This window comes from Geotrypetes seraphini, chromosome 4, assembly GCF_902459505.1.
Source record: "Geotrypetes seraphini chromosome 4, aGeoSer1.1, whole genome shotgun sequence".
NCBI classification, from domain to species: Eukaryota; Metazoa; Chordata; class Amphibia; order Gymnophiona; family Dermophiidae; genus Geotrypetes; species Geotrypetes seraphini.
The window spans coordinates 279,463,703-279,489,926 of NC_047087.1; the positions used below are offsets into that span (position 1 = coordinate 279,463,703).

General features: G+C 47.4%; 1 protein-coding gene across 4 annotated transcripts in view; it reads right to left on the reverse strand.

Moving 5' to 3' along the window:
* Window positions 1-8,353: 8,353 nt before the first annotated feature.
* The window catches only part of ENTPD7 (ectonucleoside triphosphate diphosphohydrolase 7), a 62,018-nt gene continuing 44,147 nt past the window's right edge, over window positions 8,354-26,224 (reverse strand). For all 4 annotated transcript variants that reach the window (XM_033943824.1, XM_033943825.1, XM_033943826.1 and 1 more), the window contains one exon: window positions 8,354-9,632. In XM_033943824.1, coding sequence (XP_033799715.1) covers window positions 9,410-9,632 — 223 coding nt within the window. In that variant the 3' untranslated portion in view covers window positions 8,354-9,409. The remainder of the gene's footprint in view (window positions 9,633-26,224) is intronic.

A 26,224-nucleotide genomic window follows, 5' to 3' on the forward strand; every position in this document is an offset into this window, starting at 1 on the left:
GTTGGTTCAATTACCAGTTGCCTGAGTCTTGCTCCATTCAAAGAGTTTAATAGCTTCCTGCTGCTGCCGGAAGCAGAGGAAAGTGTGACCCAATCCACATCAGGCATGTTGAAGTCACCTACCAATACTGTGTCCCCCCGCAAGGTGATATTCTCTATATCTCCAATTAGTTCCATATCTAGGTCATCTTGATGTTTTGGGGGTCTGTACACTATGCCAAGATACAGGCATTTGTCCTTCCCTCTGGCCAAATTTACCCAAAGGGATTCCCCAGTGTACTGTACATCTGTGATTCTGGTGACCTTAATGTTATCTTTAGTATATAATGCTACACCCCCCCCCCCATTTTACCCTCTCTGTCCCGACGAAGCAAGTTGTAACCTGGAATGACCATGTCCCACCCGTGGGAGTCAGTTAGCCAGGTCTCAGATATCGCCACCACATTAAGGTCGGCATTCCTCATTTCTGTTTCCAAGTCTAGGATCTTGTTTCCCAGACTGTGGGCATTGACGTACATAGCCCTCCATGTTGTGTGTTTGTTGTATGTCAGTGGGGACAATCCCTCTTTATCAGCTAGGACACCATGAGCATTATTTGTGTGTCTCTTACACTCCCTAGACCGAGCGCTACAGCGTGTACCTGTCCCTGACTCCCCATGACTGCAGTGTGCTCCTATCCCAGACTCGGTAATGTGTGTACCCTGCGGGGGTATTCCCGTTTGGGCTACTTGAGCTCCTTTAGTGCAATTTGCAACGTGTGCACTCTCGCTGGGCCCAGAATTACAGTGTGTACTCTCTCTAGACCCAGAATTGCTATGTTTACTTCCCCTAGACCCATAAATGTAGTGTGCCCCAGAAATATAGTGTTTACTTAGCTCAGTCTCTAAAGAGTATTGGTAGCTTAGCTCATCAGGCGGGTTGTTTGTGCCCGTACCCTCCCCCAACTTACCTAGTTTAAAGCCCTGTGTAGTAGGCGGGCTAGACGGTGTCCAAGGACGTTCTTCCCCCTCCTGGTCAGATGTAACCTGTCTGGTCCCAGCAGTCCTTGCAGTGCCTCTCCGTGGTGCAGGAACCCAAAGTTCATCTCCTTGCACCATCCCTGCAGCCAGTCGTTCGCCCTCCGGACTCGATCCTCCCTGGCACTGCCCTTGCCCCTCACTGGGAGGATCGAGGAGAATACCACCTGCGCATCCATCTTCCTCAGCTTCTCTCCCAGGGCTCTGAAGTCTTCAGGTATGCTCTCCGGGGTGATACTAGACCATGGAGGGAGAGATGTCAGGGCATGGGGGGGGAAGGAGACAGATGCCAGACCAGGGGAAAGGAATGGAAATGGAAAGGGAGGACACAGATGGAAGATGGATGATTAGCACGGAGAAAGAAGAAAGTTATCAGAAGACAACCAGAGCCTGGGACTAACATGATTTGAATAATGACCAGACAGCAAAAGGTACAAAAAATCATTTTATTTTCTGTTTTGTGTTTACAATATGTCAGATTTGAAATGTGTATCCCGCCAGAGCTGGTGTTAGACCGCAAACGTGAGCTATGATTTAAGAGAGAGAGGAAAAGTATTTTTTATTTGTTTATTTTGTTTACACCACAGGACCAGTGTGGGTAGGAGAGGGCAAAGGGGGTGAAGAGGCTATAAAATAAACCCACCAGGATGTTTGGAAAAAAACACCCAATTGGGCAGGAAAATCGAATCGAAAAATCGATTCAATAGGCTGAATCGAATCTAAATTTTTTTTCCTGAATCGGGCAGCAGTAGTAGTGACCGCTTATAAGCTGGTCAGGGTCTTCAGCAGACACCTCAAGACAGCAGTGATGGGGCAAACATTCCTAAGTTTGTCCTTGTTCGTATTTTTATGACTTCCTTGTTTCCCCCTAATTTTAATATGTGCATCGCTTTGAAATGTTTTATGAGCGTTTTTATCACATTTTAAATAAACTTGAAACTTCCTGCGTGACCTCACAGGATGTCTCAGCAGTAGGTATAGCCATACCTGCTGATCCTGGCTCAGGGATGGGTTAAGCTGGAGGTACTGAGGGTGGTATCTGGAGTCCATGTAGTAGAACCTACTGCATTTGGGCTCATCTTTCTTCTCTCTCTGTTAGAAAAATTTGCAGGGAAGGGTGAGCAAAGCCAAAAAAAACTACCACACACGGTTGGGGTAGGTCCATGGATTTCACCAGTCCAGCTTAAAATCTAAGAGGGTGGTGAGTCTAAACAGGGTGGCAGTATGCTAATTCAGGGGTTGAACAGGCTGGCGAGGTACCAGCTGGCTCTGGGGCTCTTAATGTCCTAATTTGGTTAAAGGGAATGCTGGGAGAATAAAGGCATGGGATCTAACTTCCAGTTCCCCCATTATAATCAGACTGGTCCTCTGCCCAGGAACATCTGCTATAGAAAGCTCACTTGGAGAGAATACATCCTCTTGCGCAGACACCACTGTCCCCTCGGTCAAAGTAGAAGACCCCTGATTGTTTAAGTAGGCTTTCCAGAATAAGCTTACAAATTCCAGGTTAAAGCTCTGACTGGGAAACCCCCGAGGTGTCCAGGTCTTCACACTGCATTTTCTTGGATGCCACAGTGTCTACGCATCTGCACTTTGCTCGAGTTCTATTCCCAGTCTCCAGAGTTCTTTTCCCCAGACAAGGGATTCTCTACGATCCCCCAGGTGTAAGGGTGCCAATAAGGGCTAAGCCTGAAACTCCGCCCCTCCCTCATGTGTCCCTTGGCACACAGCCTCTGCCCAGCCAGCCATCCGTCACAAATCTGACGTGATATAGGGGCATCTACACTAGAGGAGTCCAGCCCTAGTGAGTTTAGAGCAAAGCAAGGGGTTAATATTTAGCAAGAGCTTATGGCATAGCGCCCACATTTCTTCACATCTGGTTAGCAATGCTATCTTATTACATCTTTTTTAATTGGATCCCTGAAGAAGGTGTTTTACCGAAACATGGCCTGTTAGGTCCGTGAAACACAAATGTGGATAGTGTTTTAAGTTCTCTTTGAAGAAATAAACATTAATTGTTTCCACATCTTTTGTTTGGATTGCCATTTCTCTGTGGAAATGTGGGTCATTTTCTTTGTTTTTTGCACTAAATAAGGTCCAAGAAAACTCACCCAAGGGTCAAAAAAATTCAGAGAAGGGGTTTTGGAGATGGTGGACCCTAAACATAGCCATAGCAACCCTTTAAAACCTGCAGACACCTCCCGCCTGCAATTTTCCCATAGAGATCAATAGCCAGTGCTCACTATCTGTGCCGGGTTAGCCTGCTGTAGCACAGAAGCTGGAAAAGGAGAAAACACTGCCTCACAGCACACCAGTTCCACGAGCTGAAAACTTTGGGCTGCCAGTCAGATTTAGGGCCCGACTTAAGACCTCAACCCTTGTGAATCCATGCGCGGGTAGAGGGGGGTGCATTTTATGCAGCCAGCACCCACAGCCCTGCTGGACCGAAACTAGATGCGAGCTAGCTTCAAGGGGAATGGATCACAGGAACCCTGAAGGTTGCCTTGCCAGCTGTCGATGTCTGACCCAGAATCTGCATCCAAGTCTGTTGCTAGCACGATCAGCCCTTGGGGACACCTAGCTAGCCAGCCTGCTTTTGTATTTTTTGAGCTCAGCAGTCCCCAGCATAGCTGCTCGCATCCCTGATTTATCAGGAGCTTGAGTGCAGGCTGTTTTGCTCCTTTCCTGCTTGGCCAGGATTAATATTGGACTGGCTGTGTGGTCCTCTTCCTCTTCACGGTGCAAGGTTTTCTGGAGGGGTTGAGGTTCAGTTCAACTTTGGTCCAACTGGCAGCCTGAAGACCAAATTTGTACGGCAAACCTGAGGCAGAGTTCTCCTTTTAACCGAGCTGCATTCCTGACCTGAAGCAGGCAGGCACATGGCTCAGTATAGCTGTTATAGCCTATGGGGAAAATTAGGGGGGGGGGGTCTCCAAAAGTGAATTTTGAAGGTTTCTGCAGCTAGAGCCAAGGTCCCCCACCTCTAAAACCCCTTTCCCTGCATTTTTTGTACTTCAGAGAAGTTCCCATAGGCCGTTTTGGTGTGATTTTACTGGCGGCCATCTTCAATTTTAAACAAATCTTTTTCTAAAGCCTCCATCTGCCTCAAAACCCATCAATTTTACTTAAATTCGACAGGGTTGAACCCCTCAGGCCTTCCTACCCTTATATCTTGCCAGGTTTGTGCTGGATAGCCGGCCAAGGAGCGTCCATGTCATGCGTGTGACGGAACTGGGAGGGGTAGTAGCCTTGAGTTTAGCTTCTTCAGGGCTAGGGTTCCACAGGAGGCATGTTCCCAAGAGAGGAGACTCTTTGCAGAGCCATACAAAGGTGCATTGGCCAAGCACAAATGTGTGGTGCCTGCGGAGCCCAGGAGAACCGGCAGGGGGTCTCTGCCAGGGTTCTCGATACCCTAAGTTCAAGGCTTCACTTCGGATTTTGTGATCTTTATGTAGAATTCCTATTTGAACTGTCAAGGGTTCTCAGCATCTGCATTCATCTCCGATGTAAACGGTGGTGCAGAGGATCTCTGCTCAGTATGCACCCTGACCAAACAAGGACACAGATCTGGACCAGAATATTCAGTCGGGCATAGACTGGTAGGATGGAAAGCCGATTCCATGCCATTATTGTCCCAGGATGCAGTTTCTCTGGCAGAATCTGGGTCTCTGAATGAGAGCTATTGGCCCTGGACCAAGGGGAAAACCCCACGGTGTGCCAGCTGTTCAAAGCCTGTGCACTCTTGGGCATTATTCCTAACTTGCTATGAGAATTGAAGCTAGAAGTTCCTTCAGCACCCTTATTGCAGTGCTCAATTATGAACAGCTCAATTGCTCTGACCAGCTCAGTTGCTCTGACCACGTTCTTTCCCTTGCATTCGGACATCACAAAGTTGGTCACGGCCCACTGGGAGTCTCCAGAAGTGTCCTTGCAAGTGGCTAAGACTAAAGCCAAGTTTTACCTGATAGATCTGGATTTCCAGCAGCTGTTTGTTTAGCCAAAGCTGGATTTTCTGGTGGAGCCTTGCCTAGTGGAGGTGTGATGTTAAAGTATACTCAGGATCATAAAGTGGATGTGGTCTTCAAGCAGCAATCTGAAGCTTTGGCTCTAGGGATTAAGGCAGCAGCTGCAGCTTCCTTTGTGAGACATGCTTGCCACACCCATCTGGCTCAAGTCCTGGCCTCAGAGAATGATGAAGATCCCCAAATGCTTCTATCAGGGGTGGATTATATCATCAGAGTAATGAGCAAAGTATCTGCTTATGCTATCTCTGCCCAGTGGATGCTCTGGATCAGACAGTGGGCAGGAGAATCAGCCTCTAAAGCTACTCTGAGCAGGCTTCCCTTTCAAGGGCAGATGCTATTTGGCAAGGGTCTGGATGACCTGATGGCCAGCATTATGGAACATTTCCCTAAAGCCTTGCTGGACAGCAGACCTCGGATGACTCGGGGTATGGGACATGGGAATTTGAGGCTCTCGAAGATTCCATCCTTTATGCAAGAGGCCAAATGAAACAGAGGTCTTTTCAGGGGTCACGGCAGAGGTTCAGTAGGGGTAAGGGACAGCAAGCCTCTGGCTCTCGCCCCTCCCCAAATTCCAAGAAAGCTCAATGATGCCAGGACTGGGGCAAAGTCCCCCCCCACACACACACACATAGATAGGGGTCAGGCTGTTGGCCTTTTGGTCAGTCTGGGCTCAGATAGGCACAGACCATTGGGTTCTAGAAGTTGTTTGAGAGGGTTACAAAATCAAGTTCTATGCCCTGTCCAGGTCTCTTTTTTAGATTCTCTGGCCGGCTGGCCAACGAGTCTGGGCAATGGTACAAAGGCCACAGAATCTTTGTGCCATAGAGCCAGTACTGGATGAAGAATCGGGCTTGGGTAGATACTCCATATACATCATCGTACCAAAGTAAAGCTCAGACGACTGAAGGCCAATTCTGGGCCTCAAGTCAATCAGATGACTGACAGCATTCTGCAAGCAACTTGTGAAATCAGATACAAAAGTCTAGCATATTCAGGACCACTAGACACATCTACAAGAAGATTATCAAGGTAAGAACCTAATCTTTCTAATGTCAGGACTCATGTCCTTTGTACCAGAACTATCCAATCCTCACCTTTTTCACCCTAATAAAATGAAGCATCAAACCTAAAATGTTTAATTGTCATATCAGTTTTTTATCATTGTTATTTACTTCTCTATATAAGACATCAATATACATACCTGTGCAACACAGGGGACCCTTTACTAAAGTACAGTAGTTTTTACACTTACCAAACATTTAATGCAAACATTAATATGCAGGAAGTAAAAAGTCTGTGAGGTGAATGCAATGAATGTGACCTTCATCTGCCCTACATTTAGTGTATGATTAGAGAGTTACCACACAGACACCACATTATATGCAGAGGTAGAAAGTGAGGAGCATCTGCACTACTTGCCATAGCATGTAATGCAATGCAGGACCAGAAAAAACACATAAAAATGTGCCATAGCCACAGTTGTGCTTTCCCCCTACCTTCCAGCTCCATTCTCTCCCATTGCACATCCAATCCATCTTCCAGCATTTAAAAATATCACCAATACACCTGATCCCCATTCCGGTACTCAAACATGGCATAAGCATGGCACAAGTCAACCCCCCTTCCCTCTATATAAGAGTTACCACACTGGTGGGGTGGCTGAGGCCTAGATTAGGGAGGAGCTGAAATTGGGACAAGCAACTGGGCCCTTTGTTGATGCATGTTTTCCCATTGGTGATTCCCAAAAAGGAGGCCAGGAAGTTCAGGTTACTTTGTAGGAAATGTGAAATTGAATGAAGAGTTCTACTAAAAAAATAATAGTTAATGTGTAGTTTATTGATTTGAAAGGACTAAACAAAAATGTAAGAAATCAAAATAAAGCAAGTTTCATAAATTCTCTTTATTTTTCCATTTTTATGAAGGAGTAAAAGCAACATCTCTAGAATGGCTAGCAGCAGAATTTTTTGAAGAGCTGTAATCCTTCTGTCAGTGACAATGGTTATTATATCACTGCGTCCAAGAATGGACTGTCTTTGACAGCTACAGTTGTGTGCTTATCTACATTCTGCTCTTAGGCAAAATGCCCGTTCACAATAAGTACAGGGCTGGGACAAAATTCTTCCCACTCCTTTGGTAAAGCTATAAGTTACATACAGCCGACTGCCGAAAACTAATCCTATACACAAGCCATGGAGGTCATAAGAAATGGATACCAGTTTTAAATGAGAAGAATAACACTGTCAATACTAAGTGCAGTCTTTATAGAAGCTTAAAGAACAGTCATATTCTGATCCCTTAGCACTTCACTATTCCCATGAATTGTTCACAACAAGGTTCTCTCCCCCTGCACTTTTACTACTGAGGAGAATAAGGCAATATAAGGATTGAGGCAAGTGGCTCTTCCAGCTAATAATGCCACAATGTCATTCCTTGCAGAATATCATCTAGCCTCCACTAGTATTTCTGATAAGAATAGCCTTACTGGGTCAGACCAATGGTCCATCTAGCCCAGTATCCCATCTTTGTGGAGGCCAAGTCAAGTCGCAAGTACCTGTCAAAACCCCAAATAGTAGCAGCATTCAATGCTATCATCCCATGTCTGTCTCAACAGCAGACTATGGACTTTTCCTCCAGGAATTTGTCCATACCAGTAAGGAAGAGACTAGATAAAGTTAAGAGTAAGAGCTAGAAATAAAGCTGGAAGGATAACACTGGGCCCCTACCAACCTTTTCTGGATTCCAAGTCAATGCAATTAAAGCCATTCTCTCCAAAACAGTATATAATCCCATATACAAGCACACTAAAAAAAAAAAAAAAAGTCTCAGTGGTTCTTGCAGATGAAGATGGCTCAGTCTTTTATTTGTGGTAAATACTAATTTTTCTATGAGAACTACTAATGCTGTATAAGAAGGCATGTTTCTTGAATAAAACTGAGTACATAAAATACTATTTTAAAAATGTGTTTTGTACCAGCTAAGAGAAAGCAGTATCAGCACCAAGGAGCAGAAAAGTAGATGCTTGTTTATTTCATGGGATTAAAGTCTCTTCCTCCCTGTCAAGATCCATGGCCATCCCTTTGCCAACAACTTCTGGCTTCTGACATCATGCTAATAGCAATTGTCAATCCAAACTTCATGACATATCTAGCCAGTCAGGTTTCCAGGATATCCACAATGAAAATGCATGAGAAATTTGCATGCACTAAAACAGGGTTCTCTACCCTGTCCTGGAGGACCACCAAGCCAATCGGGTTTTCAGGCTAGTCTTAATTAATATACATGAGAGATTTGCATATAATGGAACTGACAGGCATGCAAATCTGCTCCATGCATGTTCATTAGGGCTATCCTGAAAACCCGATTGGTCTGGTGGTCCTCCAGGACAGGGCTGGGAACCACTGCACTAAAGCATATTCATTGTGGATATCCTGAAAATCTAGCTGGGTAGGTGTGTCCCAAGGTTTGTTTTGAGAACCCCTGTCCTATAGAGAAGGGCAAAAAACCCAAAGCTACATAGAATGAAATTGTATAAAATTAACTCCTTCAACCACTATTTAGTAGATTTCTAACATCAAAATTTCAATTCACCATAACTTAAGAAGAAATATTACACAAGCCATTAGATACCAAGTTGGACTCCTGCAAAGCAGTAGGGACCCCTCCCCCCTCACACACACACACAATACTTATAAGTTTTAGTATAGTAAATATTATAGCAGGTCTTGTATGTTAAGATTATTGCATCACTCCTAGGACTCTCTATGGGGAAAAAGAGAAGAATTGAATACGGGGAGGGGAGAGAGGTCCTCCACTTTGACAACTTCAGCTTCAGACAGCTCTTAAGCAAAGTTATTTTCTATTAAAAATGCCCTTACATAAAATGATTGTAAACAGAGCAGTATCTTATTTGACAACATAAATATCAACACCCTGCAGATCAGCTTTGTAAAAGACCTTGTTCCCAACTCAGCAATGGTGAGCCTATACATTCTGAATATCACCGTCATTGGTTGGTGGAATCTGCTTTATACATATATTGTCCCTGGTTGATTAATTGTATTTGTGCTAAAAATAACTTAATCCAGATTCCTGCAATTTGGTTCAAGATCTCAGAAACTGTAAATATGATAATTTCAGTTCAAGTATCAAGAGTACATTTTCCAAGGTCAAACACCTTTCTTTCTAAGGTCTAGTACAACCACTCACTTGAATTTTTCAAAACTGTATGCTGCAACTGACTAGGCGTTGGCCTGAGAAACTTGTTGCTGCTGGGTACTAGAGCAGTGCAGTAATCTCAGCTCCAGCTGAGCTAGACAGCAGATATTCTAACCCAGTCCAAATCCAGAAGCTACTTTTGTTCCTACTATCCTCAGATCCCAGATTCCAGGGTGAGAGGTGTTGCCTCCTCCATCCACAAGTCAAGTACAGACAAACGTGCTTGCCTCCGATGAATCCGGCGAAGTCGGAGGATATAGAGGACAATGGATAGCAGCACCACAAAAATACAGACAAAAAATAGATGATGATTATAGACAAAGGAGAAACGGAACCAGTTCACATGAGCAGGGCGATTACTCTCCTGATGGATATCCCTAAAAAAAAGACACAATAAGAGGTGATAAAAGAAAGAATGGAAGAGAACACAAAGGCAGAATATTAAGAATGGAATATGAACAGAAATATAAGGCCCAGCTCTCTTCCTAGTTTTCTCTTTTCCAATTCTCTATCTTTTTACAACTATTTATTTATTTATTTTAGCATTTATATACCACTTACAGCCCAAGTAGTTTACATTCAGGTACTCAAGCATTTTCCCTATCTGTCTCGGCAAGCTCAGAGTCTTAATGTACCTGGGGCAGTGGGGGATTAAATGACTTGCCCAGGGTCACAGGGAGCAGCACGGAGTTGGAACTAGAGGTCTGCATGGGAATGGGGATCGCGGGAATCCTGCGGGTCCCGTGGGAATCCTCCCCTAACCCATGGGACTCCCACGGGGACCACCCTCTGGCCCATGGGGTCCCCCTTCTAGCCAATGGGACTCCCACGGGGATGGAAGGCTTTGGAAGCATGGTTCATCCATATAATATAATGGACACGTCAACCTTAGTAAAAGAGGGGGGTTTATAAGTTAATTACCTGAACAGAAAACAAAAAAGGGTTCCACCAAAGAGATTCCATAAGGAAAACAGCAGCGCAAACACAAAAGAAACTGTGGAATTGATGATCCTGTCAGAAGTAATTGCTGCTTTTTATGGGGATGGGTGGGGATAGAGGTAATTCCTTGTGGGGATGGGTGGGGACAGAGAGGATTCTGACGGAGACGGGTGGGGACGGAGAGGATCCTGGCAGGGATGGGTGGGATTTCTGTCCCCGCGCAACTCTCTAGTTTGAACTCACAACCTCAGGGTGCCAAGACTATAGCTCTAACCATTGTGCTACACTCTCCTTGGATTTTTTTATGCTTATACTTGACTTTGAATTGCATTTTTGTTCCACTTTCTCACTTTCTGTGAAGAAGTATTTTTAAAATGTTATTCTCTAGTCCCATTGCCTTTGAGGCTCCTATCTACTGAAAATGCTTCCTTCTCCCTGCTACTGTAGTATTCAGGGCAGGATTAACCAATAGGCCCAGTAAGCACATGCCTAGGGCCCAAAATGGTCACGGGGGCCCGATGAAGGAGGGCATCAACATTGTTTTTTCCAAACGGTGATGGGCCCCTCCAGCATCATAGAAACATAGAAACATAGAAATAGACGGCAGATAAGGGCCCACGGCATCAATCAGCAACGCAGCTCCCCCCCCCCCCCCATCGACGGAAAGTAAGACAAGCAAGCAACGCGGGTAAGAAAGGTAACGGGAACTGTAATTTTGCAAGTGGTGCTGCTTGCCCAAAGCTTCCCTCTGACGTAGCTTCCTGTTTCTGCCTGGGTGCATGGTGGGGTGGGGCAGGGCAAGGGGCCCAGTGTACTTGTATGCCTAGGGGCCCTCGACGAATTAATCCTGGCCTGGTAGTGTTGTAGCGTTTTGTATTTCTTAACACTAGAAATGGATTAGACAGAGATCTCTCCTGTTTGAAACTTATCAGTCTCACACTGCAGGGAGACATACTGTAGACCAGGGGTGCCCACACTTTTTGGGCTTGCGAGCTACTTTTAAAATGACCAAGTCAAAATGATCTACCAACAATAAAATTTTTAAAAAATCCACAAAGCACACTGTATGCAGAGAAAATGTTAATTATCATTTATATTCCGGGTTTTTTTTCAAAAAGGTCAAGGCAGATGACTCTATGCACTGTCACCTCAGTAACAACCGAACAAAAATAGACAAATATACCCCACTCCCTTTTAACTAAACTGCGATAGCAGTTTTTAGCTCAGGGAGCTGCATTGAAAACCCCGCGCTACTCTAGACGCTCATAGGCTCCCTGCGCTAAAAAACGCTATTGCGGTTTAGTAAAAGGGGTCCATAGTGCAAAATATAGACAGCATTTATAAATTCTCAAAATGGACACATTTTGATCACTAAATTGAAAATAAAATCATTTTTCCTACCTTTGTGTGGTGATTTCATGAATCTCTGGTTGCACTTTCTTCTTCTGACTGTGCATCCAATATTTCTTCCCTTCTTTCAGCCTCCTGTATGCCTCCTCTCGTCCAGACCTCATTCCCTCCAACTTTTTCCTCCTCTCCCCCTGCCCCCTTCCCTTCTTTCTGCCCCCTTTCTTTCTGTCTCCCTATCCCCCCTTTCTTTTGTTCTGTTTCCCTTCTTTCCTTCTGTCTCCCTGCCTGCCCCTTTCTTTCTTTCTCCCTGCCCTCCCCCAAGTCACTGCCGCTGCCATCGGAGAACAGGCCCCCAAGCCACCGCTGCCTCAAGCTCTCCCTGCAGATTAGAAGCATCGGGCTGACCAGCATTCCTCTCCCCGACGTCAATTCTGCCGTTGGAGAGGAAGTTCCAGTCCAGCCAGGCAGTGATTTGCTGGCCTGGAACTTCCTCTCCAATGGCATAATTGACGTCGGGGAGAGGAAGGCTGATCGGTCCGGTAGATCGCGAAGGCAACGCAAGTCTATCACGGAGCCCGGGATGGGCTCCGCGATAGACTCGCATTGCCTTCACGATCTACCGGTCGATTGCGATAGACATATTGGGCACCCCTGCTGTAGACTGTACTAGACTCTAATTTGCCTTGGGATAGGGTTGAAGAATGCCATTAAATCCCAATATCCAAATTCACCACATAATACCCTGTAATTCAGCACCCCAAAATTTCCTTTTTTTCCCCCCACAAAAACTCAGCATGCATGCCAACCTCATTTTGTTTAGTCTATCAGGAGTACCGTATTTTCACGCATATAACGCGCGCGTTATATGCGTTTTTACCTACCGCGCATACCCCTCGCGCGTTATATGCGTGAGCGCGGTATACAAAAGTTTTAAAACATAGTTCCCACCCCGCCCGACGCCCGATTCACCCCCCCCAGCAGGACCGCTCGCACCCCCACCCCGAACGACCGCTCGCACGCGCTCCCACCCGCACCCGCATCCACGATCGGAGCAAGAGGGAGCCCAAGCCCTCTTGCCCGGCCGACTCCCCGACGTCCGATACATCCCCCCCCCGGCAGGACCACTCGCACCCCCACCCCGAACGACCGCTCGCACGCGCTCCCACCCGCACCCGCATCCACGATCGGAGCAAGAGGGAGCCCAAGCCCTCTTGCCCGGCCGACTCCCCGACGTCCGATACATCCCCCCCCCCCCGGCAGGACCACTCGCACCCCCACCCCGAACGACCGCTCGCACGCGCTCCCACCCGCACCCGCATCCACGATCGGAGCAAGAGGGAGCCCAAGCCCTCTTGCCCGGCCGACTCCCCGACGTCCGATACATCCCCCCCCCCGGCAGGACCACTCGCACCCCCACCCCGAACGACCGCTCGCACGCGCTCCCACCCGCACCCGCATCCACGATCGGAGCAAGAGGGAGCCCAAGCCCTCTTGCCCGGCCGACTCCCCGACGTCCGATACATCCCCCCCCCCCGGCAGGACCACTCGCACCCTCACCCCGAACGACCGCTCGCACGCGCTCCCACCCGCACCCGCATCCACGAACGGAGCAAGAGGGAGCACAAGCCCTCTTGCCCGGCCGACTCCCCGACGTCCGATACATCCCCCCCCCGGCAGGACCACTCGCACCCCCACCCCGAACGACCGCTCGCACGCGCTCCCACCCGCACCCGCATCCACGATCGGAGCAAGAGGGAGCCCAAGCCCTCTTGCCCGGCCGACTCCCCGACGTCCGATACCTCCCCCCCCCCGGCAAGACCACTCGCACCCCCACCCCGAAGGACCGCCGACTTCCCGACAATATCGGGCCAGAAGGGAGCCCAAACCCTCCTGGCCACGGCGACCCCCTAACCCCACCCCGCACTACATTACGGGCAGGAGGGATCCCAGGCCCTCCTGCCCTCGACGCAAACCCCCCACCCCCCAACGACCGCCCCCCCCAAGAACCTCCGACCGCTCCCCCAGCCGACCCGCGACCCCCCTGGCGACCCCCACGACCCCCCCAACCCCCTTCCCCGTACCTTTGGTAGTTGGCCGGACAGACGGGAGCCAAACCCGCCTGTCCGGCAGGCAGCCAACGAAGGAATGAGGCCGGATTGGCCCATCCATCCTAAAGCTCCGCCTACTGGTGGGGCCTAAGGCGCGTGGGCCAATCAGAATAGGCCCTGGAGCCTTAGGTCCCACCTGGGGGCGCGGCCTGAGGCACATGGGCCCAACCCGACCATGTGCCATCAGGCTTTCAGGATGGGGACAGACCTTCAAGGGGGGACAGTGCACGGAAGTCAGGGGGGGTGAACGGAGAGTCGGAAAGTCAGGGCGGGCGAAAGGAGCGTCGGGCAGCATGCGCGGTATACCCGTGAGCGCGGTATACCAAAGTTTTTGTACATATCATCGTGATTTCTGCGCGCTATACCCGTGTGCGCGTTTTATACGGGTGCGCGTTATTTGCGTGAAAATACGGTATGCACTCTATTGCAGATCTTGGTACCATCTGTAAGGAGACAAACCTTTCCAACCAATCCCTGCCTAATATCATTTTTCAAAATATTAAACAGAGCATGCCGGTCATTAAAACACTCAATTGATAATCTCTCTTTACTACTACTCTGCACTATTATTGAACCACTTCGTAACATGATCAACTACCCTTGGGCACAACCCAGGCTGCTCAAATTGTATTTAGGAGGCTCTAATGTGAACCATGTCAAAACATTTTCTGAAAACCATACTATAGCCAGTTCTCACACCACTCTACTTAACTACCCAATCAAAGATGATCCAATTAATTTGGCTTGATCTCACTTTAATACAACCATACTGCCTCAGGAGTTGCCATTCAGCAGGTCCTTAGTTTTGATTCACAGATTCATCTTCTGCATCTCAGGTCAGCTGGGGCTGGAGCTAGGACTATCGACATGGGAAAAGCCACTACTGATCCCTGGGATCTGTAGCATGGAATCTTCCTGCTCTTTTGTGACCTGGATTGGCCATTGTTGGAAGCAGGATGCTAGGCTAGATAGACCATCAGTTTGGCCCAGTATGGCTATTTTTATGATCTTACGTACTGCACAGGCAGCATGCCCCATACTATGAGAAGAGGGGGTGTGAATTTAGAGCCCATGCTTCCGAAAGGAGCACTAATGCATAGCTCCTAACCAACTTCAAGAACTGTTGTTACAACGAACAGAACAAGATCAGGAAAGGGTGGGGGGAAGGTTATAAATAAGGGGGAAATCCCCTTATAGTCGTAAATGCAGGCTCACAGTGTTCTGCTGAACTGGAAAAGCTGAGCATTTTTGGAGGCAAAACTACTCTTAATATTTCAACTTGGAATAAGAAGTATCCCAATTAAAACCAAATAACCTATATTGCAGTGATCTTTGTTTTCAGATTATATGGTAGTTTCTCACAGGTGTTCATTTAAAAAAAAAAAAAAAGGTGAAGAACAAGTAGAACATCATCTACAGTCCCTGAAGACTGGAAGGTGGCCAACATAATGCCAGTTTAAAAAAAATAAAAAAAGGTTCACAGATTTGGGAAACTACAAAGCAGTAAGCATCAAGTCAGTACCAGGCAAAATCATAGAAAACTACTATAAAGAACAAAATTACCAAACACATAGACAAATACGGTTTAATAGGACAGAGTCAACCTGCATTCAGCCAAAGGAAATCCTGCCGCACCAATTTGCTTCGTTTCTCTGAAGGCATAAAAAGCACAGTTACTTACCGTAACAGGTGTTATCTAGGGACAGCACATATTCTCTTCATGTGGGTGATGTCATCAATGGAGCCCCCTAGCAGATGTTCTTGTAAGCAGACTTGCTTGAAGATCTTCAAGCTTGCAAGTGTACTGCGTATGCGCGTGTGCCTTCCCGCCCAACTCAGGGCGTGCGTCTCCTCAGCGTGGCCTCAGTTCAGTTAGCTAGCAAAGAAACCAACCTGGGGAGTTGAGTGGGTTGCAAGAATATCTGCCTGCTGTCCCTGGATAACGCCTGTTACAGTAAGTAACTGTGCTTTATCCCAGGACAAGCAGGCAGCATATTCTCTACATGTGGGAGACCTCCAAGCTAACTAGAAAGGGACGGTGGGAGAGTTGGCAATTTAGGAAAACAGATTTTGCAAAACTGACTGGCCAAAATCGGCATGCCTGGAGAAAGCATCCAGACAGTAGTGAGAGGTAAAAGTATGAACCGAGGACCAAGTGGCAGCCTTGCAGATTTCCTCAATTGGAGTCGAGCGGAGGAAAGCAACAGACGCCGCCATTGCTCTGACCTTATGTCCCATGACCCGATCCGGCAGGGAGAGACCAGCCTGAGCGTAACAGAAAGAGATACAAGTAGCCAACCAGTTAAAAATGGTTCGCTTAGAAACAGGATGCCCCAAACGATTGGGATCAAAAGAGACGAAAAGCTGGGGAGCAGTCCGATGAGGTGCAGTACCCTGCAAGTAAAAGGCCAGTGCACGCTTACAGTCAAGAGTATGGAGAGCCGCCTCACCAGGGTGAGAATGGGGCTTCGGGAAAAACACCGGAAGAACCACGGACTGGTTGATGTGAAAGTCCGAAATGACTTTAGGCAAGAATTTAGAATGGGTACAAAGAACCACCTTATCATGATGGAACACAGTGAAAGGAGGGCCTGCCACCAAGGCCTGCAGCTCACTGACCCTACGAGCAGAAGTAACCGCAATACGAAACACAACCCTCCACGTGAGATAATTCAAGTGAGCCCTAGCCAGCAGCAAAAAGGGCAGTTTCATCAAGTGAGAAAGGACCTTGTTGAGATCCCAAACCATCGGAGGAGGTTTAAGGGGGGGGGGGAGGGGTGAACATGGAAAAGACCCTTCATGAACCGGGAAACCACAGGATGAACAGAGAGCGGTTTCCCGTTGATCGGTAGATGAAAGGCAGTAATGGTGCTGAGGTGGACTCTAATCGAAGTGGATTTGAGACCAGCGCCAGATAAATGCAACAGATAATCAAGCACAGAGGACAAGGAGGCAGATTGAGGCTACCAGACGCTGTGTATCACACCAAGAAGAAAATTGTGTCCATTTCTGCTGGTAACATTGTCAAGTGGACCCCTTCCGAGACGCCTCCAGAACATCCAGGACCGACTGAGACAACTGGAAAGAGATCATCAAGTCTCGAGGAACCAAGCTGTTAAGAGTAGAGACTGCAGGTTGGGATGGAGCAGAGAACCCCGACTCTGCGTAAGCAGTGAAGGAAAAACAGGCAGAAGAAGAGGCTCCCTGGAACTGAGCTGCAGCAGAAGGGAGAACCACGGTTGCCGGGGCCACCGAGGAGCAATCAGAATCATGGTGGTGTGAGTGGACTTAGAGCATGACGAGAGTCTTTAGAATCAAAGGGAATGGAGGGAACGCATATAGAAACAGGTTCGTCCAATCCAGGAGGAAAGCAACCGCCTCGAACTGGTGGGGGGTGTAAACCCTTGAGCAGAAACGAGGCAACTTGGGATTTCGGGGGTACGCGAACAGGTCGATCTCCGGAGTCCCCCACCGTGCAAATACCTGACGCAGAGTCGAGGAATGGATTGACCATTCGTGAGGCTGCAGAAGGCGGCTCAACCTGTCGGCCAGGCAGTTCCGCTGGCCTTGAATATAGACCGCACGGAGAAAAATGTTGTGGCGGATCGCCCAATCCCAGATCCCATGCCTCCCTGTTTGTTGATATAATATATGGCGACCTGGTTGTCTGTGTGAATCAACACCACACGGTCACGGAGCAGAAGACTGAAAGCCTTCAGAGCATTGAAAACCGCTCGGAGCTCCAGCAAATTGATGTGGCAGAGATGGTCTGCAGCTGACCAAAGCCCCTGGGTGCGAAGACCGTCCAGATGAGCCCCCCAAGCATAGGCCGACGAGTCCGTCGTGAGAACTTTCTGCGGGGGAGGAGCGTGAAACAGAAAACCTCTGGAAAGATTGGAAGAGACCATCCACCAGCAGAGAGAATGCCTCAACAAAGGGATCCCGATCCTGGTTCCACTGGGAGGTATGCGGAGGTGAAGTCTGGCAAAAGGAGTCACGTGAACCGTGGAGGCCATGTGGCCCAATGAGACGGGCCGGGACCGAGGGCAGAAGAGACACCTTCCGACAAAGATGGATAAGGATCTCCCGCCGAGGCAAGAGGGAGCGAAGGCGAAGAGTGTCCAGTACCGCCCCGATAAACTCGAGGTACTGGGACGGACACAACTGGGACTTGGGAAAGTTCACCTCGAAGCTGAGACTCTGAAGGAGGGAAACAGTCTGATTCGTCGCCACCAAGACCGCCTGACGAGACGACGCTTTGATCAGCCAAAGGAAAGGAAAAACCTGCAGCCCCCGCAGACGCAGGGCAGCGGCCACCACGTCCAGGCACTTTGTGAAAACCCTTGGAGAGGCCGCAAGGCCAAAGGGAAGAACACGATATTGGAGGTGCAGATCCCCCACCCGGAATCTCAGATATCGGCGAGAAGCTGGGTGAATCGGGATGTGTGTATAGGCCTCCTTGAGGTTCAACGAGCACAGCCAGTCCCCCTCGTCCAGCAGTGGGTACAACAAGGGGAGAGTGAGCATCCTGAACTTTTCTCGGGCTATAAACCTGTTCACGGCTCTTAGGTCCAGGATCGGGCGCAGGTCCCCCGTCTTCTTGGGGACCAGAAAATACCGGGAATAAAACCCTGTTTTGAACTGATCCTGAGGAACCTCCTCGACTGCCCGGAGGCCAAGGAGGGCCTGAGCTTCCCTCAGAAGAAGGGGAAGTTGCAACCTGGAAGAAGGAAACTCTCTTGATGGAAGGTCCGGGGGTAGGCGACTGAAGTGAAGCGAGTACAATGGAAAGCACCCAAAGGTCTGTGGTAAGTTTCTCCCACTGAGGATAGAAATGACGGAGTCGACCCCCGATGGGAAGGGGGGAAGGCTCAAGACGAAAGGGAGCTGGCAGGCTCAGACTGGAATTGTCAAAAAGACGGCCCAGCCTTCGCCGGAGCAGGCGTTAGGGCTTTAGGGGGTACGTTGCTGCTGTAGAGGTTGCCTTGGAGGCGGGCGAGATAACACAAGAGTAGATTTCTGCGGGTATCGCCACAGAGGAATCTTGTACGGTCGAGCCAGAGGAGTTTTCGATTTGAGCCTCACCAGGGAGGCGAAAGACCGCTCATGCTCAGAAAGGCGTTCAATTGCCGCCTCGATGGAGTCAAACAGCTCATTCCCCACACAAGGGAGGTTCGTCAGACGATCCTGGAGCTTGGAGTCCATGTCCACTATCCGGAGCCAGGCCAGGCGACGCATAGCAACTGCAAAGGCCATGACCCTCGAGGACAACTCAAAAGCATCGTAAGCCGCCTGAAACATATAGAGACGAAGTTGAGAAAGGGTCTCCTGGAGAAGACGGAATTCCTGCCGACGAGGAGCAGGCACATCCGACTGAAACGATTAGAGGGCGTCCACACAGAACCTGAGATAGGACGTGAAGGTAAAATTATAATTGAGAACTCAGTTAGCCATCATAGAGTTCTGGTAAAGACGGCAACTGAACTTGTCCATGGTATGCCCTTCCCTGCCCGGAGGGACAGCAGCGTAGACTCTGGAGGGGTTAGACTTCTTTAAGGAAGACTCCACCATCAGGGACCCCTTGACCGTAACCATCCGGTAACGGGACTCCATCTTGGAAGGAATGGCTGGGATGGCATACAGAGTCTCCAAATTGCGGAGAAACATCTGCCTGAGCACTTTATGCAGAGGCAAATGCAATGCTTCACGGGGCGGATTCGGGAGCCCCATCTCCACCAAATATTCCCGAGTATATCGGAAGTCGGACTGCAGATCCAGCTGCAGCGCCTTCCCCATGTCCGAGACAAATCGGGCAAAGGAGGAGGCCTTAGAAGAGGAAGGATCCTCAGGAGGCGAGGAAGACCGAGATCTCGGAGCAGCCGAGAAAGAGGATGAGACGTCTCTCGAATAATATGCAGAGGCTTCCGAGTCCCGAGATCGGGACTACGAGGATGCTCTGCTGAACTGCCCCGGAGATGTCGAGGAACGGCCCCAGCGGAGATGACTCGGGGAGGACCCAGTGTCCAAGGCACCACCACCCGAAGCTTCGGAGGAGTTGGCGGGAAAAAATACAGCCGCGGCCTGACAAAAAACGACAGCCCGGTAGAAAAAAAAAAAAAGATACAAAAGGTGAAAACCTTTTTTTTTTTTTTTTTAGAAAGACAAGATGCGCCGCACAGCGACTCACCCGAAAATAATAAAGCAAGCCACGGTGCAAGAAGCACTACGAAATCGCGCAGAGCAAGGGAGCAGGACTTCTGGCTCCGCGAAAAACATAGACCTGAGAACACGCTGAGGAGACGCACGCCCTAAGTCGGGCGGATGCGTGGTACACTCGCAAGTTTGAAGATCTTCAAGCAAATCTGCTTGCGAGAAAGTCCGCTAGGGGGCTCCGTTGATGACATCACTCGCATGTAGAGAATATGCTGCCTGCTTGTCCTGGGATAATCTGTTTTACACCTTGGAATCTTGCCAGGTACTTGTGACCTGAGTTGGCCATTGTTGGAAACAGGATAGATACTAGGCTTGATGGACCTTTTGCCTGTCCCAATATGGCAACTCTTATGTTCTTATGAATAAAATTACTGATCAAAACAACAGACATAAAAGAGTTCCGAAAAGAAATAAAAACACTACTGTTCAAAAAATATCTCCCATCACTCTAACCGCCATCTAATGAGTTCCCAATCAATTCCTTTGGGAACACCCCCATATAGTAACACTTTGTCCAACCCAAACTAAACACTTCTACAGTCAATATCATCAACATTAAGTAACCAATATCATGTAATCATCAACATTATGTAACCACCTTCGCTTATAGATATCTGACGCTACTCTCCACCCGAAGAAACTTGATTCAGTTCATGTAACATCTTCTGTGATCTTGAATGTATTGTAATTCTTTACTCTCCACCCGATGTAACTTGATTCAGTTGCTATGTAACATCTTCTGTGATCTTGAATGTATTGTAATTCTTTACTGTTACCTGTAATTTACTCTTCACCTGTAATGTAATTCTACTGGAAATGCCCAGATATCCTCTATATTGTAATCCACCTAGAACCGCAAGGCACAGGCGGAATAGAAATCCCTAATGTAATGTAATGTAAACATGTTGAAGGTCTCTCATGAAAGACTCATTAGAAAATTAAAAAGCCATGTTCTGTTGTGGATTGGGAACTGGTTATAAGATTAAGAGAGTAGGATTAAATGGGCAAGTCTATCAATTGAAGAAGGCGGATAGTGGCATGCCACAAGATCTGTACTGGGATTGGCGTTTTTAACATATTTATAAAAGGGAAAGACAAGTAAGGTAATCAACCTCCAATTCTACAAAGCCGTGCTAGCGACCCCGAAGCCCTTTAAATCTCTATGGGCTTCGGGGCTGTTACCGCAGCTTTGTAAAACAGATCCCAAATTTGCAGATGATACAAAGCTATTCAAAGTTGTTAAATCATATTTAGACTTCATGAAACAGGAAGACTGGGTATCCAAACTACAGATAAAAAAAATTTTTAAAATTGAATTTCAAAACTCAATTACATACTGCATAAACATATACAATGATAAGAAATAACTGTCCAAATACAAAAAAAAGTTATCTATACTATAAAATGAGAAAACTATAAAAAAAGGAAAAATGATTTCTGAGACCATTTTTCTCCACAATCTCATTTGAATACACTGTAGTGGGATTTACTTTAAGTTCCATTAGACCCCAATTAAGAAGACAACAATAGAAAGCTAACTATAGAAGAAATTTAAATACATCAAGAAAGTGGAGTATAAATTAAATTATTACAGCAACTTAAGTACAACTTGTGGCTGAAGGATCATCATCAGATCTTCATTTTTTCATACTAAAATTGTTTTTACATTTCTGGTAGCCATAAAAAAATATACCTATTCCCCTGAAATTTCAAAAACCCTCCTGAGTTTCAATCTGAAAAGCAAGGGGCCTCGGGGCTAGAGTTTCCTTTTGACTAGTCTGTACACTCTTAGAAGTCATCTGAAAAAGAGAGCATCTTAATCCCTAGAAGATTACTTCTTGTTTACAGAAATATTTTTAAAAACATAAAAAAGGACATATTCTTGTTTAAAGAATTTTTTTTTAAGACATAAGAAAGAACATATTCATTAGAAGGCAACTTAATGGGAACATAAATCCTTTCTAAAGGAGACAATGTTTCCCAAAGAGAAATCTAAGACTTCAAATAAATACTTTTCAAACATTTCCTCAGCTGAAATAACAGGATTATGGGGAAAAATTCAAAATTCTTAAATTAAATCTTCTCTGGTAATTCTCCAAGTTCTCAAGTGTAGCTAGAAGTCTAGAACTGTCTTTAACTAAAGGTTTGAGACTAGAGAACGACACGGTGGCAGTTACCCACGGGTAAGCTGCCAAAACGGTGTGTGTGTGTGTGTGGGGGGGGGAAGTGCTCACTGCAGACACGGGGACAAGGCCATCCACCTCCCTGTGGAGTGGTGAATGGCCTTGTCCCCGCAGTTAAGGCACACGGTCACCGAGCGCACGTGGCCCCCTTCCTACCTCCAGCCAAATCTATCTCCCTCCCTCCCCCTTACCTTCGTGGTGCTTTAAAAAAGAAACTGAAGCCGGCAAAGCCTGCCTGTGCCACCCTGCAATCGCATGTATGTGGGCGGAAGCTTCTCCTCTGATGCAACTTCCGGTTGCGTCAGAGAAGAAGCTTCCACCCACACAGGCACAGGCAGGCTTCGTCAGCTTCAATTTCTTTTCTAAAGCGCTGCGAAGGTAAGGGGGAGGGAGGGAGATAGATTTGGCCAGAGAATTTTCCAGCTGTCATCTACAATGTCTAGAAGCACCATTTCTATGCTGTGGTACTTTCTGAATCCTGATTGGAAATTGGAGAGGGTAGTGTTTGTTTCCATGAAGTCTCGCAGTTGTGCAGGTACTATCTTTTCTAGTACTTTTGAGACAAATGGGAGGTTTGAGACAGGTCTATAGCTGCTTGGATTGTCCAGATCCATGGTAGGATTTTTCAGGAGTGGTCTGACTATGGCAGCTTTCCAGCTCTGAGGTATTATGCCCGATTGTAAGGACTCATTAATTAGAAGTAAAATGGAGTTCAGGAATGATTCATTAGTAGCTAGCAGTGTGGTGGATGGACACGGGTCCAAAATTGAGGTTGTGGGGTGTAGAGAGACTATTATGCCTTTAAGGTCATCAATAGATGCTGGTTTGAAGCCATTTAGAGTTTCTGACTTGTATGGGTTGTTGTGTTGCATAATTTTGGGAATGTTTGGCAGGGCTTTGGCTTCTAAGTCTAGAGTTTCTCGTATCTTGGATATCTTGTCGTAGAAGAAGTTTGAGAGGGATTCACTGTCTAAGCTTGTTTTTTGGTTGTGGTGTGATCCTTGGGAGGAGGAAAACAAGTTTTGGACAGTGAGAAGATGGCCTTTGATCTGCTTGGGATCTTGGATATTAGGTTTGTGAAGTGTGCCTTTTTTATTTTGAATGTCGCTAGTTTGTATTCTTTCAAGAGGGTTTCCAGGTAGCTTTATTTTCAGCGCTGTGTGTTTTGCACCAGGTTTTTTTTTAGCTTTCCTGATTCTCCGTTTTCGTTCTCTCAGGTTTTCTGTGAACCAGGGTGATGAGAAAGATCTTGTGTTCTTTGGCTTTAGCTAATTTTTTGTAGAGTGACTTTATGCCAGAGTGCCAAACCTGTGCCTTTTCCTATAGCAAATTGGTCGTGGGGCCTATGTTTAGGTCAAGTGAGGAGATGACAATGGTTAAAGCATGAAGGTTGACTAACTTTGGGTCGAATGTAGTTGTTTTGTGTGATGCAGTGTTTTCTGCAGGCCCTTTGGTCTTGGTGTGTAAGTTAAATGAGATTATGTGGTGGTCAGCTATGTTCCCGCTAAGCTGCGCTGGGGTGCGCTGGCGCTCAAAATATTACCTCGCAGCGCACAAGTTTCTCGTCACAGCGCACACAGTGTAGAGCACAGTTCTTCAACCGCCGGTCCGCAAACAAAATCTTGCCGGTCCGCAAAGGATTCGGTCCCAGCCGCAACGAAAGGCCGGCGTCAGCTGACTTGCAACTTCCTGTTGCAGTCGCTGTGCCGGGACTCCTGCCTTCGCCGGGACTCCTGCCTTCCACCGCGTTTGCCTCCTGCCTTGTCTCCGCACCTCCAGACCAGCAGCGGCAGTTGTGTATGCTTTTAACTTCGGCACAGAGCTGCCCCTAATCAATAGTTTAGCGCGGTTTCATAAGGCAGCCTCGGGGCCTTTGCTAGGCCGGCCCACATCGCATCATCGAAGCGGGCCGGCTATCAAAGGCCCAGAGGCTGCCTCATGAAACCGCGCTAAACTATTGATTAGGGGCAGCTCTGTGCCGAAGTTAAAAGCATACAGAGCTGCCGCTGCTGGTCTGAACTCTTGGGCCGCTGAAGGAGGGCAAAAAGCAGCTGTCCTGGAGGTTTCCCTTCCTCTCGCCTTTACAGGTTCCTTTTTTCCACCTTTTTTTTTTTCCTTCAAACGGCAACGGGCCCCAGCATCGACATCAATCAAGTAAGTTCCACTGTCAATCAAGCGGTTCTGCTCGGCCAAAGCTTCCCCTGTGACATGAGCCACCCTCAGGGGAAAGAAAGTGACCCACAAAGGTGAGGGGAAGGGGGGTAGATGATGGAAGTTGGGGGGGGGGGGAGAGAGAGAGAGAGAGAGAAGGGGCAGATGATGGAATGGAGGAGATGAGAGAGAGAGAGAAGGGGACAGATGATGGAAGTGAGAAGAAGGGAGAGAGAGCAGAAGGCAGATGGATGTCAGTTGAGAAGGGAGAGCAGATGCTGAATGGAAGTGGGGAAAGAACACATACTGGATGGAAGGAGGAGATAAATAAAGGGGGAAGAAAATAGTAAGATAATGGAGGGGTGAGGGAAAGGGGTGACAAGCTGTGTGTAGACACAGTGAAAAGAGGGAAACGGGACTAAATAGTAAGAAAGAATTTAATTTAGATGGAGGCAGAAAATAGAGAAGGAAGACCAGAGAAGAAAAGGGAAGAGAGAGCAGAGAATGATCAGATCTGAGTGGAGGAAATGAGAAGAGAGATATGCTAAAAACCACAGGGGGGAGGGAAGGATAGAGATGCCAGACCATGAGGGGAACAGAAGGAAGATGATGGATGCTAGACCAAATTGGGGGGTGGGGGGGGGCAGGAGGAGAGATGGCAGGGAAAGACAGACAGTGAATGGAAGGGGCAGATGCTGGACTGAAGAGACAGAGAAGGTTATCATGCTGCTGTACCGGGCCATGGTACGCCCTCACCTGGAGTACTGCGTCCAGCACTGGTACTTTAAGAAGGACACGGTACTACTCGAAAGGATCCAGAGAAGAGCAACTAAAATGGTTAAGGGGCTGGAGGAGTTGCCGTACAGCGAAAGATTAGAGAAACTGGGCCTCTTCTCCCTTGAGCAGAGGAGATTGAGAGGGGACATGATAGAAACATTCAAGGTACTGAAGGGAATAGACTTAGTAGCTAAGGCAGGGAGAACGAGAGGGCACTCTCTAAAGTTGAAAGGGGATAGATTCCATACAAACGTAAGGAAGTTCTGTGGTAGAAAGCAACATATTTATTTGGCTCATAACTTGCTGGCGCCCGATATTTTTAGCTCACAGTGAAAAAAGTTTGCTCACAACACCCGCCCGCTTAGAGGGAACACTGGTCAGTCCAGGGGACCTGAAAGTTAATCAGCGGGGTTGGTTTGTTGTCGAGTAGCAGGCCTTTTGAGATGAAGATCGGGTCTAGAGTGTTCCCAGAGTGAATGAGTGGGGGAGTGGACTTGTTGGATGAAACCGAGGTCAGACAGTGTCTTTGTGAATTCCCTTGATGCACCGGTAATTTCTGGGTATTCTGCAAAGTTAAAGTCTCATAGGATGACAATTTGTTTGTAGTTGACTGAAAGGTTGCTTATCATAGTTAGTTAGAACTACAAGGCAGGTATCCTCCCACTCTCCCCTCCTTCAACAAATACAATTTAAATGCAGACAACTGCAAAGAGATGCACATTAGGAAAAATAACCCCAAATTATAGCTACATTATATTAGGTTCCACCTTAGGTGTCATAAGCAAGCAAAAGGATTTAGGTGTCATCATAAGACGATACATGGAAATTTTTTTGCTCAATGTGCAGCAACCAGAAAAGCAAAAGAGTCAACTGTTCTCTTATACTATATGTTAATACCATGAACATAACGTATGTTTGCACTGAATAGATGGGGCCTAGCTATTGGACTTATTTTCTCCTAACTGTAATATGATGGTAAGGGAGAAGCCTTGATAAGTCGCTGGTGGTAGTTCTTTCTAATGCTTGCATAGGTTGTTGCCGGTACGTTTCAACCCAGGAGCTACATGAAAGGGATAGAGGCTTATTGTAGGGTCTCATCTACATATGTCAATAGGGGCTGAAAAGCGAGGCCATATGTGAAGAGTTGCTCCGTGGTAGGGCATGCCTAGTTCCCACCATCCCAATGCTCTTACCTCCTCCCTTTTCTAAACACCCTTTTATTGTATGTTTTGATAAACTCTCCTGCTA